The 17,352-nt window shown below is 46.9% G+C and overlaps 1 protein-coding gene across 1 annotated transcript in view; it reads left to right on the top strand.

Moving 5' to 3' along the window:
- Positions 1-17,352, top strand: part of LOC126266688 (M-phase inducer phosphatase-like) — a 362,129-nt gene that overhangs the window by 123,318 nt on the left and 221,459 nt on the right. The window contains exon 3 of the mRNA XM_049971117.1: positions 7,107-7,149. Coding sequence (XP_049827074.1) covers positions 7,107-7,149 — 43 coding nt within the window. The remainder of the gene's footprint in view (positions 1-7,106; positions 7,150-17,352) is intronic.

Raw genomic sequence — 17,352 nt, 5'->3', positions numbered from 1 at the left:
AAGGCACTCATGTCGGTCGTCGCACTGTCCTCACCGATAGGTTCGTCGTGGGTCTCGCATTGATTTCTGCGTTTATTTCACGCAGTGTTACTTGTCTGTTAATACTGACAACATTACGCAAACGCTGTTGCGGTCGTTATGTGAAGCCCATCGACCACTGCGTTGCCTGAAATTTGGTACTCTCGGCACACTGTTGACACTGTTGATGTCTGAATATTGAATTCCCTAACGTTTCCCGAAATGGAAAGCCACATGCGTCTATAACCATTCAGTGTTAGAAGCCCGTTAATTTGCGTCGTACGGTCGTAAACACGTGTGAAACCATTTAACATTAATAACGGAGTACAAATGACAGCTCCACCAGTTCAGTGCCCTTTCGTACCTTGTGTACGCGATACTACCGTCGTCTGTACACGTGCTTATCGCTAACCCATGATTTTTATTACCTCAGTATAAACAGGTATCCGCATGTCGGCTTGTATTGCGCTTGTCTCGTGTATCATCGCATGCGTCGTCTCGAATCGCTTGGGCACGGATTTCCCGAACTAAAGGTTACGGCAAGGGATAATTAAGTTTCCCAGAAATTATAAACTTTGCTTGGTAAACAAAAATCTAAAAGAAATCTCTTCTAAGTAAGAAATTCGTAAACATGGCCTGTGGCAGAACCAGAAAAGTAGGAACTGGAGACATTGGAAACGTTTGCAGAAACCAGTATTACGTTGTTAGGTACACTCCTGGAAATTGAAATAAGAACACCGTGAATTCATTGTCCCAGGAAGGGGAAACTTTATTGACACATTCCTGGGGTGAGATAAATCACATGATCACACTGACAGAACCACAGGCACATAGACACAGGCAACAGAGCATGCACAATGTCGGCACTAGTACAGTGTATATCCACCTTTCGCAGCAATGCAGGCTGCTATTCTCCCATGGAGACGATCGTAGAGATGCTGGATGTAGTCCTGTGGAACGGCTTGCCATGCCATTTCCACCTGGCGCCTCCGTTGGACCAGCGTTCGTGCTGGACGTGCAGACCGCGTGAGACGACGCTTCATCCAGTCCCAAACATGCTCAATGGGGGACAGATCCGGAGATCTTGCTGGCCAGGGTAGTTGACTTACACCTTCTAGAGCACGTTGGGTGGCACGGGATACATGCGGACGTGCATTGTCCTGTTGGAACAGCAAGTTCCCTTGCCGGTCTAGGAATGGTAGAACGATGGGTTCGATGACGCTTTGGATGTACCGTGCACTATTCAGTGTCCCCTCGACGATCACCAGAGGTGTACGGCCAGTGTAGGAGATCGCGCCCCACACCATGATGCCGGGTGTTGGCCCTGTGTCCCTCGGTCGTATGCAGTCCTGATTGTGGCGCTCACCTGCACGGCGTCAAACACGCATACGACCATCATTGGCACCAAGGCAGAAGCGACTCTCATCGCTGAAGACGACACGTCTCCATTCGTCCCTCCATTCACACCTGTCGCGAAACCACTGGAGGTGGGCTGCAAGATGTTGGGGCGTGAGCGGAAGCCGGCCTAACGGTGTGCGGGACCGTAGCCCAGCTTCATGGAGACGGTTGCGAATGGTCCTCGCCGATACCCCAGGAGCAACAGTGTCCCTAATTTGCTGGGAAGTGGCGGTGCGGTCCCCTACGGCACTGCGTAGGATCCTACGGTCTTGGCGTGCATCCGTGCGTCGCTGCGGTCCGGTCCCAGGTCGACGGGCACGTGCACCTTCCGCCGACCACTGGCGACAACATCGATGTACTGTGGAGACCTCACGCCCCACGTGTTGAGCAATTCGGCGGTACATCCACCCGGCCTCCCGCATGCCCACTATACGCCCTCGCTCTAAGTCCGTCAACTGCACATACGGTTCACGTCCACACTGTCGCGGCATGCTACCAGTGTTAAAAACTGCGATGGAGCTCCGTATGCCACGGCAAACTGGCTGACACTGACGGCGGCGGTGCACAAATGCTGCGCAGCTAGCGCCATTCGACGGCCAACACCGCGGTTCCTGGTGTGTCCGCTGTGCCGTGCGTGTGATCATTGCTTGTACAGCCCTCTCGCAGTGTCCGGAGCAAGTATGGTGGGTCTGACACACCGGTGTTAATGTGTTCTTTTTTCCATTTCCAAGAGTGTATTTAAAGAACGAATGTGTGCACAAGCACACATTGATACAGTTGAGGTAGTATTGTATGATGCAGGGAAAGAATATTGTGAGGATTAACACCCCGTCTACACCATGGACAGTTGAAAATATAAAAATCTGAAAGAAACTTACAGCGCAGCATTTCGCCAGTCGAAGGACTGCGGTAGTCATACCTGCCTCCATGGTAACAAACTACCCGGAGATAATTCTACAAATTTTGGTAGAATCAGTATAATAAAGCCAGCAAGAGGAGACTACATGATAACTTGTAGTATTTGTACAGCATAAAATTCACCAATCCACTGGGCACAGTTGGAAATGCTTGTGGAGTTTCATGAGAGCATATGCCAGATTGATGATCTGTCAGATGGCAATGCTTTCATTGCCAATATAAGACAAACTGAAAAGCTAGCTCCCTCCCTCTCCCCCCTCACACACTTCCCCCACCCTCCTCCCACCCTGATACTTCTCCCTCTGCCGGCAGTTGTGGCCGTGCGGTTCTAGGAGCTTCAGTCTGGAACCGAGTGACCGCTACGGTCGCAGGTTCGAATCCTGCCTCGGGCATGGATGTGTGTGATGTCCTTAGGTTGGTTAGGTTTAAGTAATTTTAAGTTCTAGGGGACTGATGACCACAGATTTTAAGTCCCATAGTGCTTAGAGCCATTGAACAATTTTGAACCTTCTCCCTCTCCTCCTCAGGGTGTATTATGTTTAGCTGGCTTGGTTTGCTGTTAAGGCGAAACGCGCGAGAGCGGACAATTTTAGGGTTACTGCTCTGCTCATATGTTTTTGTTCTTGTTCAGGCATGCATTGCGCTGTTTGGGTTATCGTTCCGTTTCATAGCTCTTGGTGGAATTTTTCGTCACGTCTATGGAGCTTCCGTTGCATCTCGCAATGTCCATTTCGCGACCGCAGTCAGAATTCAAGCAGTATCGTAGCGATGTGCGGCGCATTTACAGGAAAAGTCTTATTTGCCAGTCTCGCCCGACGTACGGAGCTAATGGTCAATCTTCTTCCAAAAGACCCAAAATTCCCACCACTAGATCGGAAAACCAACAGTACAATAGTTACTACAGCGTCCCCAAATATTCTGGATTCATAGACAAAAGATAACAGTTTAAAGTGTGCATGACTGCAGATACGTGCTTTCTAACCAAGCAATAATTACAGAAATTAATATTTTCGATATGATGATTAAATTTTTCACACCACCTCGTATGTCGGCAACTGCATGACAGCCACTTCAGTCCGGAAGACTGGTTTCCCCAAAGCATAATTTAAATTGTAATCTTGGAATCTCATCACGCCATTTGCTAACCAGCACAAGGGTGGAAGAATGGGCAGAAAACGGTATGCGCTATATAACATAAAGTTTTAACAGTTCGGATCTGGAAATGGGGGCCATTTGTAAATGAGGCTATTTTCAGTGTGTTTTAGCAGCACCTGGTTTCCCATTTTGGGCTGAGTGAGTGAGTGAGTGAGTGAGTGAGTGAGTGAGTGAGTGAGTGAGTGAGTGAGTGAGTGGGGGGGGGGGGGGAGGGATGTCCGAATTTCTTGCATTAGTTGGGGAGTTTTACTCCTCAGATCTTAATAGTATCTTGTTCTGGGTCCCTTCTGTGTTTCAAAGAATTACAACCTATCAACTTAAACTCGAGAAATATCTTCGTTTACTCATTTATCAGCTTAGCCAGAGTAATAGCTCTGAAGAGTTCCACATTGCTGTAATGGTAGCATCAGGCTATAGCGTGAAAAACACCTGCCGGTAAAAGAAATAATCTGCTTAAACTTCCGTATGATTATTCTCGTTTCACTCTAAAGTGGGCCTGTATACTTACCACTAACGGCAAGATGCTTGCACGGAGTTAGAGGCGCGGGTCACCGCGTCAGTCGAGAGCTTTCATACAGTATGAGCTCCTGCGTATGTAAATGGGCTCTGATTACTGTTTCTCGCTCTCTTGATGTTAGAGAACAACAAGCGACATTCCATATCTCCTGTAACCTCTCCTTCATGGTTTACAAACAGTAGGGAAATGTTCGCAGCAGTGAAATTAGCAACACAAATACTGGATCAGATACGGTAAATTCTTTCTGGGAGTGAAACAGGAAATAAACTACTGGATAAATTAATACGAAAGTTATGATGGAAAACATTATAGGAATAGCGATGTAATATTCGTCTGTGAAGCTTCTTAACTGCCATTTTTTTTTTAAATTTCCTGAGAAATTCTGTATATTTGTGTAAGAGATTTGAACCTGACATCACTTTTATCAACAGAATACGTTTTTCAAAAGTATAGCAGTGTTTTTTTCAGAAAGTCCCAAATGGATATCGTGGCAGATGACATGAAAAAAAAGAATTGGAAACAAATATTATTTGCGATAATATTTTAGAGTTCTGTTTATTTTTAATTATTTGGACATAAATTACATTTCGTGTGAACTCATGTTTTACATTTCTGTAAGTAAAAACGTATTTATATATTCTTGTTTTGCAAATCAATTGATGCCATTGTTCAATAAATTCCATATGTAAGCCTACATTACATTTTCTATGTTGTTTTCTTACGTTCCTCATGCATATCGCACGTTTTCTTCCTCTTCTCAGGTTCTTTTTACATAATGTCCCAATGGATTTTTTCTCACTGTTTTTTCTCCCAATGGATTTCTGGGTCTTTTTCTGCATTGATGATCTACCAAGACTTTTATGATTAGAAATAGACTGTGTTTGTAGGTGGCCTCTAGTTATTTGCCCCCTACACTCTAAAAGGGGTATATTGCTGGTAGCATGACAGTGCAATACATAAGCATTCACTACTGCAGTGTCAATTACGTTTGTGAATATGGGAAAATACCATTTCCTTCCACGTATTTTTATTCTATGTTTATTTATATACCAGTCAAGTTTGTCCACTCCACCCATGAATTTATCGTAGAGATGTGTACAGAGAGATTGGGACATTTTCGTTTCTTTTTTCTCTCCAATCTGTATGATCTACTTAAGTTACTCCCTGGATATATTCCTTGATGGTTTGACAAGACTTACACACGTTTTTTTCCAAGCAGCACAGAATATTTTGGTTTTTACGTCAAATCTGTAATCCATAGCTCCACGAGGGTGTTTTCTGAATTCTTCATCTGACTTCCGGTTTGATCGAACTATTCCTGTTGCTGCTACATTTCGGTCTGTTAAGGTTTTCATTTGATCAAAACTAGTGAAAAAAATCAAGAAAGAAACTGTGGTTCGAGCGATTGTTCACCATAGATATTTTGCTCATTATAACTGATGCACCCAAACCTTGCACCTCATTGGCATCGTTCCTTCTCCCACTGTACAATTCCGTATGAAAGTAGTATCCTGTTTCTGCACAGCACATTGTCCACTGTTCGAATCCAAACCGTATGGGTTTACCCCGAATAAGTTGCGTAAAATAATGGTGCCCGTAATATCTGACCATTTGCTCATCAACGCTTATATTTTTTCGAAAAAACAAACTTCGTCTATTTTTGGTTCATTTTGTCAATGAGGGGGCGTGTCTTGAAATCTGCGGTTGCCAAATTATTATCTGTCTATTTAGAATTGGCGTTGAAGTGCGAATTTTTTCTTTATTTCAAAATACCTGTTTCTGGAGAAACATTTTTCGGACACTTCTAATGCCGAAGTATTCATCTTCGCACTTTGCTCCTGAGGCAAAGAATGGAAACGTGTATGTAAATCTATGCTTGTTATTCTGTGCAGCATATCTACCACTTTCTTTGACAGTGAAATCCATTATTTCTTGGTTAGATAGCATTTCGAAAATTTCGATCGCTGATTTTCCTTTGAGAGAAGTTTCTTATTCCACAGCTATGCTTAGATCGTCATTATGCCCAAATGTCTTCCAGTAATCAGGCTGAACCTTTTTGCCAATCTGAAGCTATTTTAACCATTTTCAAGTCACACTGCTTTGACCGTTTGAACCGTGAAGTACTAGTCTTTTTTGGTCAGTGGTTCTGTGTCGGTATCGGCATCGGCAACTGCATTTTCATTTCAATGAACTTCCAGCCTACCATAAATGTCGTTAGGATAAGTGTGTTCCAAAATGGCGTCATCGAAATCTTCAGCGTCGGAAACAGGATCCACATTATCAGGGGAGAAGTTCTACACTGTCACACCATCACCACCACCTTCGGTGAGAAAGTTAGGAACATTTATCATATCTTTTACTTCGGTTAGTGTGAGGAACTTCCTGGTTCCCATGTGTGAAAAAAGTAAAATAAATAAGACACAGTGCTGATTGTATGAAAATACTTGGTATCAGCCACGATCCACGAATGGGTATCGCTTTAAAACATATAATAAAAAAATATTTTCTAATAGTAAATGAACGAAGAAACGTTTGTGAGCTACTGTAACCTACAAACTTAAAATATGATAGCTTCATTTGAAGGAGTGATAAAAATAATGCAAAGCAATTCAGCATTACAACAAAGACTCCAGTGCCAACTGATGGGACAAAAACAATGCGGTCCCTAAATGGGGATCGTGGTAGTTAATGGTTAAAGTTCCTACAGTGTTCCCATTTGTTTATGAAATATCCTGGCAGATTGAAACTGTGTGCAAGACCAAGACTCGAATTCTGGACTTTCGCCCGCGAAAGGCAAAGATTCCGAGCTCGAGTCTCGGTCAGGAAAACAGCTTTAATCTGCCAGAATCTTTCATATCAGCGCGTACTCTGCTAAAGAGTGAAAATTGCATTCTGGGTTTGATACGTTTCGTAGGAGACAAGGCAGGACAAGATGTTCATGATTATGTTGGTACGTTAAAAATATTCGTTGTAATTGTTTACGTATAGAATTTGAGGCTTTTAGTTGACTGACTTGAGAACTGTGAACTTTGATATTAAATGTAGAAAAGATAATCCATGCATATGATTATTTTGAAACACGGAAATCTCTCGGTTTCAGATCCCGGTTGGTCTGCAGGCATATCTCCATCCAAAGACCGCAGGTAAGATTTTCCCCCATGAAATTCTCACGTTTTGTGTGTTATTCTATTTCAGCGTGCTGATCGTTTGTCTAGGGAGGGATGAGTTGTTTTAGAATTAAGTCAGCTCATTGATAATGTTTTGACATTTATTGACGTAATTGGCGTGTAGAGCTTGTCATCCCCTCTACACTTCCTGACAACAGAAGTGAAGCACCGAGGAGGGGTGTATATGGTATTACTACATTGAAATGACGACAAAATGTGCAGTTTATAAAGAACTTCAGTATGAGCCCACTTAAAAGTATGGCATTGTACTACGTTTGATCTGTATGCATGCACTAACCCAATTGGGAGCGGTGTCTTAAATATGTTGGGCACGCTGACCCTCAGCTGTTCCACCTGGCCCTTGATAACCTGGTTACTGTCCGCGTGATGGAGTTGACGTCTGAGCTAGTCTCACCAATGTTCTATCGGAGACATGGAGGGGGGGGGGGGGGGAAGAAGGGGCATTTTGCTTGCCATGGGAGTACCTCAACACGTGGCACACAGTTCATAGACTTATGAGCCAGGTTTCGACGAGCACTGTCCCCTTTAAAAATAGCGCCACGATACTGCCATATGAGTGGTGGCACAGTACGCAGGACGTCCATGATAACATTGTGCCGTCAGATTTCGCTCAGTCACTGCGAGCCGTGACCTAAAACCATATCCGATTGGTTCCCACACAAAGATGTCAGGAGTAGCACTGCTGTGCCCCAAAGCGTTAGAAGAGTAGCCGTCACACAGTCTGAAGATAATCATCCTGGGTAATCCAGAAACGCAAATCGTCATTGAACACAGTAAGACACACCATTCATTAATAACTTGGCAACCACAGCATCATTGTAAATGCTGTCTTCTGTGTTGTGGTGTTAATGGTAGCCTACACATGGGACGGTGATTTTCTAGTCCAGCCGCTGCTAGGCTCCGGCCAGTGGCACAGAACGCCACAGAATGTTGCAAGAAGTCAATTACTTTTTTCGGATGGCAGATGCACATTTGAAGATACTACGTGCCTGGTGCACAATACGGCGATGCTCCTTCGTATTCAGACGTGATCGACCGGAAACTTGAAGGTGAATGACTACCCTCATGTTCCCATGCAGTCCAAGTGCAACTTTCCTATCTGAACTCCCCACAAATCTGGATATTGCACGATTCGACCAGGCGGCCAAATGGAGACCCTAAACGAGCCCCCTTTCAAACTCTCAAGTGCTAATAAGACTGCCTATAGCGAGTACGTGGCATTTCCGTGTTCTAAACAGTCATCAGTCATCAGTCAACATCTGACGAGTTCACGCCTCTTTCACACTTTACCAGTCTGGATAACAACACTACACACGAACAACACTAATGCCCCGCTGACCGTTATACCTGTTACACGGAACTGTAACTCCTCCTTTACATGCCGGCAGAAGGTGTGTACGTGTAGAGTGAGTGACATCCGACCATGTTTTCGGGGTGCTTCACTTTTTTCATGCACTGTATATGGAGATGGTTCTATTGCAGCGGTATACTGTAAGGTGTACGCAAAATTTCGCAATGTGAACAAACCTCATTTTTGCATTCAAGTGTGTGCTTGGACCTAGAGAAAAGGAGTTAGGTAAGTGAATTGAAAATACTTCTCCCAGCGATTGTGAATTTATTTGGACAGAAGAAGAATACTAGGTAAGTGGCAAGTGCTCTCTATTACAACACTGTCTTTGTATTCAATACGAGGGTCGTTCAATAAGTAATGCACCACATTAAAAAAAAAAGCCATTAATGTACATAGACAATCTTCCTAGTTGGTGCTTCGCATTTGATGTTTGTTCTGTGTGCCAGTGAAGTTTCGAACCGTTCAGTTAGGTAGCAGAGCCGTAGTACAGCGTCAAAATGGCGTCTACATACTACTCAAGTTAAAAGCAGCGTGGTGGTGTTGAATCCTTGTGTGCAGAGAAAGAATCTTTGGTGAGAATCTACGAACGTTTGTGTGCTTTGTATGGCGATGCTGCATTTGAAGTACAGATAAGAAAGTTAAAGCCTCAGGAAATGCAGAAACAGAGCTCCATGATCAGCCACTGCTCCAGACATCCTGTCACGGCCACTGCTCCAGACATCCTGTCACGGCCACTGCTCCAGACATCCTGTCACGGCCACTGCTCCAGACATCCTGTCACGGCCACTGCTCCAGACATCCTGTCACGGCCACTGCTCCAGACATCCTGTCACGGCCACTGCTCCAGACATCCTGTCACGGCCACTGCTCCAGACATCCTGTCACGGCCACTGCTCCAGACATCCTGTCACGGCCACTGCTCCAGACATCCTGTCACGGCCACTGCTCCAGACATCCTGTCACGGCCACTGCTCCAGACATCCTGTCACGGCCACTGCTCCAGACATCCTGTCACGGCCACTGCTCCAGACATCCTGTCACGGCCACTGCTCCAGACATCCTGTCACGGCCACTGCTCCAGACATCCTGTCACGGCCACTGCTCCAGACATCCTGTCACGGCCACTGCTCCAGACATCCTGTCACGGCCACTGCTCCAGACATCCTGTCACGGCCACTGCTCCAGACATCCTGTCACGGCCACTGCTCCAGACATCCTGTCACGGCCACTGCTCCAGACATCCTGTCACGGCCACTGCTCCAGACATCCTGTCACGGCCACTGCTCCAGACATCCTGTCACGGCCACTGCTCCAGACATCCTGTCACGGCCACTGCTCCAGACATCCTGTCACGGCCACTGCTCCAGACATCCTGTCACGGCCACTGCTCCAGACATCCTGTCACGGCCACTGCTCCAGACATCCTGTCACGGCCACTGCTGCAGACATCCTGTCACGGCCACTGCTGCAGACATCCTGTCACGGCCACTGCTGCAGACATCCTGTCACGGCCACTGCTCCAGACATCCTGTCACGGCCACTGCTCCAGACATCCTGTCACGGCCACTGCTCCAGACATCCTGTCACGGCCACTGCTCCAGACATCCTGTCACGGCCACTGCTCCAGACATCCTGTCACGGCCATCCTGTCACGGCCACTGCTCCAGACATCCTGTCACGGCCACTGCTCCAGACATCCTGTCACGGCCACTGCTCCAGACATCCTGTCACGGCCACTGCTCCAGACATCCTGTCACGGCCACTGCTCCAGACATCCTGTCACGGCCACTGCTCCAGACATCCTGTCACGGCCACTGCTCCAGACATCCTGTCACGGCCACTGCTCCAGACATCCTGTCACGGCCACTGCTCCAGACATCCTGTCACGGCCACTGCTCCAGACATCCTGTCACGGCCACTGCTCCAGACATCCTGTCACGGCCACTGCTCCAGACATCCTGTCACGGCCACTGCTCCAGACATCCTGTCACGGCCACTGCTCCAGACATCCTGTCACGGCCACTGCTCCAGACATCCTGTCACGGCCACTGCTCCAGACATCCTGTCACGGCCACTGCTCCAGACATCCTGTCACGGCCACTGCTCCAGACATCCTGTCACGGCCACTGCTCCAGACATCCTGTCACGGCCACTGCTCCAGACATCCTGTCACGGCCACTGCTCCAGACATCCTGTCACGGCCACTGCTCCAGACATCCTGTCACGGCCACTGCTCCAGACATCCTGTCACGGCCACTGCTCCAGACATCCTGTCACGGCCACTGCTCCAGACATCCTGTCACGGCCACTGCTCCAGACATCCTGTCACGGCCACTGCTCCAGACATCCTGTCACGGCCACTGCTCCAGACATCCTGTCACGGCCACTGCTCCAGACATCCTGTCACGGCCACTGCTCCAGACATCCTGTCACGGCCACTGCTCCAGACATCCTGTCACGGCCACTGCTCCAGACATCCTGTCACGGCCACTGCTCCAGACATCCTGTCACGGCCACTGCTCCAGACATCCTGTCACGGCCACTGCTCCAGACATCCTGTCACGGCCACTGCTCCAGACATCCTGTCACGGCCACTGCTCCAGACATCCTGTCACGGCCACTGCTCCAGACATCCTGTCACGGCCACTGCTCCAGACATCCTGTCACGGCCACTGCTCCAGACATCCTGTCACGGCCACTGCTCCAGACATCCTGTCACGGCCACTGCTCCAGACATCCTGTCACGGCCACTGCTCCAGACATCCTGTCACGGCCACTGCTGCAGACATCCTGTCACGGCCACTGCTGCAGACATCCTGTCACGGCCACTGCTGCAGACATCCTGTCACGGCCACTGCTCCAGACATCCTGTCACGGCCACTGCTCCAGACATCCTGTCACGGCCACTGCTCCAGACATCCTGTCACGGCCACTGCTCCAGACATCCTGTCACGGCCACTGCTCCAGACATCCTGTCACGGCCACTGCTCCAGACATCCTGTCACGGCCACTGCTCCAGACATCCTGTCACGGCCACTGCTCCAGACATCCTGTCACGGCCACTGCTCCAGACATCCTGTCACGGCCACTGCTCCAGACATCCTGTCACGGCCACTGCTCCAGACATCCTGTCACGGCCACTGCTCCAGACATCCTGTCACGGCCACTGCTCCAGACATCCTGTCACGGCCACTGCTCCAGACATCCTGTCACGGCCACTGCTCCAGACATCCTGTCACGGCCACTGCTCCAGACATCCTGTCACGGCCACTGCTCCAGACATCCTGTCACGGCCACTGCTCCAGACATCCTGTCACGGCCACTGCTCCAGACATCCTGTCACGGCCACTGCTCCAGACATCCTGTCACGGCCACTGCTCCAGACATCCTGTCACGGCCACTGCTCCAGACATCCTGTCACGGCCACTGCTCCAGACATCCTGTCACGGCCACTGCTCCAGACATCCTGTCACGGCCACTGCTCCAGACATCCTGTCACGGCCACTGCTCCAGACATCCTGTCACGGCCACTGCTCCAGACATCCTGTCACGGCCACTGCTCCAGACATCCTGTCACGGCCACTGCTCCAGACATCCTGTCACGGCCACTGCTCCAGACATCCTGTCACGGCCACTGCTCCAGACATCCTGTCACGGCCACTGCTCCAGACATCCTGTCACGGCCACTGCTCCAGACATCCTGTCACGGCCACTGCTCCAGACATCCAGAATAGTGTGGATGCCGTTATTCGTGCCGACAGGCGCATCACATCTAGACAGTTGGCTCTGTAGTTGTCTGTCAGCGTTGGAAGTGCGTCAGCGATGATAGAGACTCTCGGATATTCAGAGAGGTGTTCTCGATGATTTCCAAGAATGCTCACAGCGGACCACAAGATTCAAAGAAAGGTAATCAGAATTGTCGGAGCGTTTTGAGACCGGCGGAGAGCACTGTCTGTCACAGATCGTCATGGGGACCACAGCTAGGCGCACCACTTTGCCCCAGAAACAGAAACGCAGTTCATGGAATGGCATCATCCTCATTTATGACAACAGAAGAAATTAAAGACAACCCCTTGTGCCGGAAAAGTCGTCTGGGATTGTGAAGACGTCATTCTCGTGGATGTGATGCCAAGAGGGTCAACCATTAATTCAGAGGCACATGTAAAGTCTCCGAATAAACTCAAGAACCTTTTCCGACGTGTTCGATCGGATAAGAATCCAGCAGAAATCTTGCTCCAACATGATAATGCACGCCCACACACACGTCTGAGAGCTCGGGAACATTGCGCCAAATTTGGTTGGACATCATTGCCTCATCCACCCTACTGTCAAGACATGGCACTTTCGGACTTCCATTTCCTTGGACCGCTTAATAATGTCTCTACAGGGGACGCAATTTGAAGATGACGAAAGTGTGTCATGCAGCGAAAACATGGTTACGCCTGCTGGACTAGAGCTTTTACTAGCAGGGGGAAAAAAATGAAATGGTCGTATGGCATTGTTGGCCGGGAGGCCCCATTCGGGGAATACATGCTCTTCCACAACGTTGGCGTACGGCCATAGAACGTGATGGAAACTACGTAGAGAATTAGAATATGGACAAGACATGTTGATGTATATTGTCACCAAATTCTGACTCTTAACAATAAATATGTTCTGAGGAAAAAAATGTGGGACATTACGTATTGAACGACCGTCGTATATGACAATTGTTTCAGTCGGAGATGAAAGTTTCGTAGAGCGCTGGTATATATAAAGTGAAGATCGAGGAATAATCTGTGTCACATTAAACTTGTTGCAGTGAAAGGCCTACTGTTCGTAACGGTGATTGCGTTTACCTTCTCGTCTCATTCCGTAACATTTATCCCGACAGCCGAAAACTCAAGCCAGTAGTCTAAATACTAATGGTTTCCGGAGGCATTAATGAGCCATACAAGTTCTACTTACACACTGAACAACAGAATTAAAGAATCATTTTTCGAAGCCTCTCAGTTCCCACCCATTGAGTCGCTTAAGTTTGAAATTTGATTCAAAGATGCGTACAGCCTTCCGCTAGTAATGCTGAAGCTTGGCGACCTGCAACGCTCGACGTCGTTTCAAACAGCAATGTAACGACACGTGCGAAACAGACCACAACTCAGAAGGTTATGTGACGTCTAGGTTGGATTCATGATGTCGCATCCAGTGTCCTCGTGGACGTGTCACACGACGAGAAAGTTGTCACAACCCCTCTTACCAACATTTTGCCGATTACTTTGAAGCCTCTGCTATGATGATGAGCACCACGACTCCCAGCATTTAAATCTCTAGGAGTGTCCGAGGAAAACATTCCAGACGAACAGCCGCTCAGAGTCGGCACTAAAAGGCCGCAGGGAATGGCATATAGGGCGTCAGTGAAGCCACCAGTTTGTCTGGGGCGTTGATTCCCACATATTTAGTCGTCGAAAACGCCAGTTCGCGTTGCAGTGAACAACATGACGTTCCTGACAACGTTAGACATTGCTGACGACGTCGGGCGTTTAATCCGTTCTTTAAGGACATTGTGGGCTGCATCCCCATCGAACGAGATCGCATCTGTTTGGAGTGCAGTGCTGCCGCAGTTTTTGGCTCACGTGTACAGGTTGAAAAAGTAGGTACTGCTCAAAAACATCCGACAAAATTTGAAGGTGATCTGTAGCAGCTAGGGGCCCTTAAGCTTACTCAGCGCTCCTATGTTGTCCTGTGGCGTGCTCACAGAGTGCTGCGACATTGACACATGCGTGGATAAAACTGGAAAGGGACCCTCTTAAGAGCTCCCAGTTTGGCAAAACTCTCGATGACAGCCGTCCAGCTTTATTGGGAATTTTTAAAATCTACCTGTGGGCGAAGTCCTAGGCGTTTGCAGACTGGCAACTTTTTAGACACTCTCAGATTGCAGACGGCTTGATATCAGGCGCAAGAGGAGCAGCAGTATAGCCTGCTTCCTGGCGCTTGGGACTCTGGTCGCAGTTTCCACAGGTGATTTTTAAGATGCTCAGCAGAGGCAGATGGGTTGCACTAAGGGTTTTGCCGAACTGGGAGGCCATACGACCTTTTACCATTTTATCCACACATGTAAATATCGCAACTCCCCTCTGCCCCCTTCCCGCTCCATCGCCGTGATCACTTACGCTCCAATGGGGTCAGATCATGTTTGATGGGGATGTCCTTAAAGAAGTGTTGAAATGTCCTAGGGTGTCAGCAGTGTCAAAGGTTATCAACAATATCTTCCTGCTGCTCCTTGCACTGCGTACTGTCGCTTCGACCGCGAAATGTGTGGGAGTCAGTGCTGCAGGGAAATGCGTGGTTTCACTGAGGTCTTCCTGCCACCCCGAGAAGCCCTTTCGTACCGATAATGAGTGGCGGTGTGTCTGAAAATGTTTCCTACGGCGACTCATAAAAAACGGCTTTATTTTAGTGCTGTGCGTCGCGGTTGTAACTTCCACCGCAGAAGCCCAAAAGGAGGGGAGAAATGTAAGAGGAACTGTGATGACCATCCTATCGTATGAAACGTCGACGGTGGCGATGAGCAGAATCGTAATGAAGTTTGGTGCCAATCTGATATCATGAACACACCTCACACGTCACAAGAGCTTCTGAGCTGTGGCCCTTTAGATTGTGTTGACATCTTGCTGTTTGCAGCGTTGTCGAGCCCGAGGGCGACGTCGCAGGACGCCACGTCTTCGAACCATTACAGAGCCAAATTTCAGATTTCTGCGTCACAATTTGTTGAGAATTTCGGGGTTTTGAAAAAGTGTTCCTTCGATTTTGTTGTGCAGTATATTTAGAAAGATTTCACAAATCATTTCCCATCAATGACAGGAAAAAATGATAGTATGATGTCGGCACTTCATTACATTTTTAACGGTTATTATATATGGATTTGACACACATCAGAGTACACCTGTAGCAGTTCTGTTTGTAACTTCTTAAATGAAGGGTATTTGGCGTCTTCATACTCCAGAGAGTTTTCTTGACATAGATTGATGTGCACGCATGTTTACCTGGAGATGAAAGTATTTAAAGGTTTGTCTTCTTTTTTAAACAGTGACTTGCTTTACCAAGACGCAAAAAGAAAATGTTTAAAGATAGTGCGTGTAAGAGAACAACTCAAGTGAAAATTGTAGATTATCGTTACCTTGTGTGTGGTTACTAACCCTTTTAAATGAGACACTAAAAATCCATCTTTAGATTGGGTAATTTTGATAGTTGAAAAACTTTGTTCTGCCGAATTTCGAGCAACCTGCAAACCATTTGTGGCAATTCTGTTTGTACAACTAAGTGAATATGTATTACGGATTGATACAAAGCCTCAGCCTCCACCGACACTCAGTCTTTGGTATTCATTATAACAAATTTCAGAAATAAGGCCAATGAGCGATCAGAGGAAATCTACTCTTGGATTGTCTAGCGAGTAAGAAGTACCCTGTTTCACAAAAAAAAGCTTTAATGATACTGATTAAGGTAGAATTTCAGATACAGGCTTTTTGTTTCGATGAATATTTGACGACTCAAACATTCGTAACTAAGCGATTCGGGACTTTGGTGAAGCCACTACATCTCTCGCTGAGGAGAAACTGAGTTCACACTCACGTTTGCCAATTCGAAGTGTAGGTTCCCCGAGATTTCCGTAAACCGACTAAGGCGAATTGATTCCAGCAACATCCCTTCGACAAGGCCATGGACAATTTCCTTCCACACACTCACCGTAGACTAGCTTGTTTCGTGTCTAACAACCACATTGCCTTTGGAACCCTTTTGTGTCCAGTTAGCGTATACATTAGTAATGGTAAACAGTAATATTATGGTTCGTTTCATGGCCGTCTTTCGCAGCAGCTGTTAAAATCTATCAGCGTTATTATGATTATTAAAGGTTTTTCCGGATTTAAGCTTACTGCAGTTAAACAATAGTTTCAGCAGAGGTATTTTGCTTTTATTTATGAAGCATTCTCTGTGTTCTTCCTGGAAATATTGATACATAATAGGTTCGTTTGAGCAGTTACCAGAAAGCGCCAGACAACAGGCTGTACTGCGCATGTGCAGTTACGATGACGTTGGCAGCCCGTGCTTGGTGCTTGCTCTGCTCTTGACGCTTTTCGTTGTATTTCTGGTGGAATTTCGTGCGTGGTGGGGCATCACGTGACCATGAGCAGCCCTGCGGCATGTTGTTGAGAGGACATACTGAGTTGTACTTAGAGCAATTGTTTTATCATATCCCATACTGATATTTTGCCAAGAACTGCTTCCTTATTTGCATCCTTTATCTTTTCAAAATTAGACTCCACAGCTCGAAGTACCATAAAATTTTTCTAAGGGGTGACTTTGACCGATTTTGTTTTTTTAATTCGTTCTCTGCAATATTGTTATGTAGCATTTCCAACAGGTTTACTTCTACACAGCACTGCAAAAAGCTGGAATACAATTTTATTGCAAAAAAAGCTTTTGTGTAGCTTAACCGGAATAAAGGACTATAAATTTCATGACTATTTCAAAATGTGAAAAAATGAACATGGTTGTCTGTGTGGCAAAGAAACTATACAACTCAGTTTAAATTCTACTCTAGGAATGAATATGAAGCCATGTGGGGAGTTAAAACGATAAAACACGGTATGATGCCAGTCTAAAATTTAGCATAGAATGGCATTCTATAAATTTAAGACCTAAAAACAAATTAAGAAATAACTTCCGGCCTAGAGGAAGTAGGAGACAAGTGCCTTGAGACCGAAAAACACTGTTTCACAGAAGGCAGATTTGTAAAATTCTGCTACAGCTGTCATATTTAAAACAAA

This window comes from Schistocerca gregaria, chromosome 4 (genome assembly GCF_023897955.1).
Source record: "Schistocerca gregaria isolate iqSchGreg1 chromosome 4, iqSchGreg1.2, whole genome shotgun sequence".
NCBI classification, from domain to species: Eukaryota; Metazoa; Arthropoda; class Insecta; order Orthoptera; family Acrididae; genus Schistocerca; species Schistocerca gregaria.
This window is presented reverse-complemented; position numbering and strand designations above follow the sequence as displayed.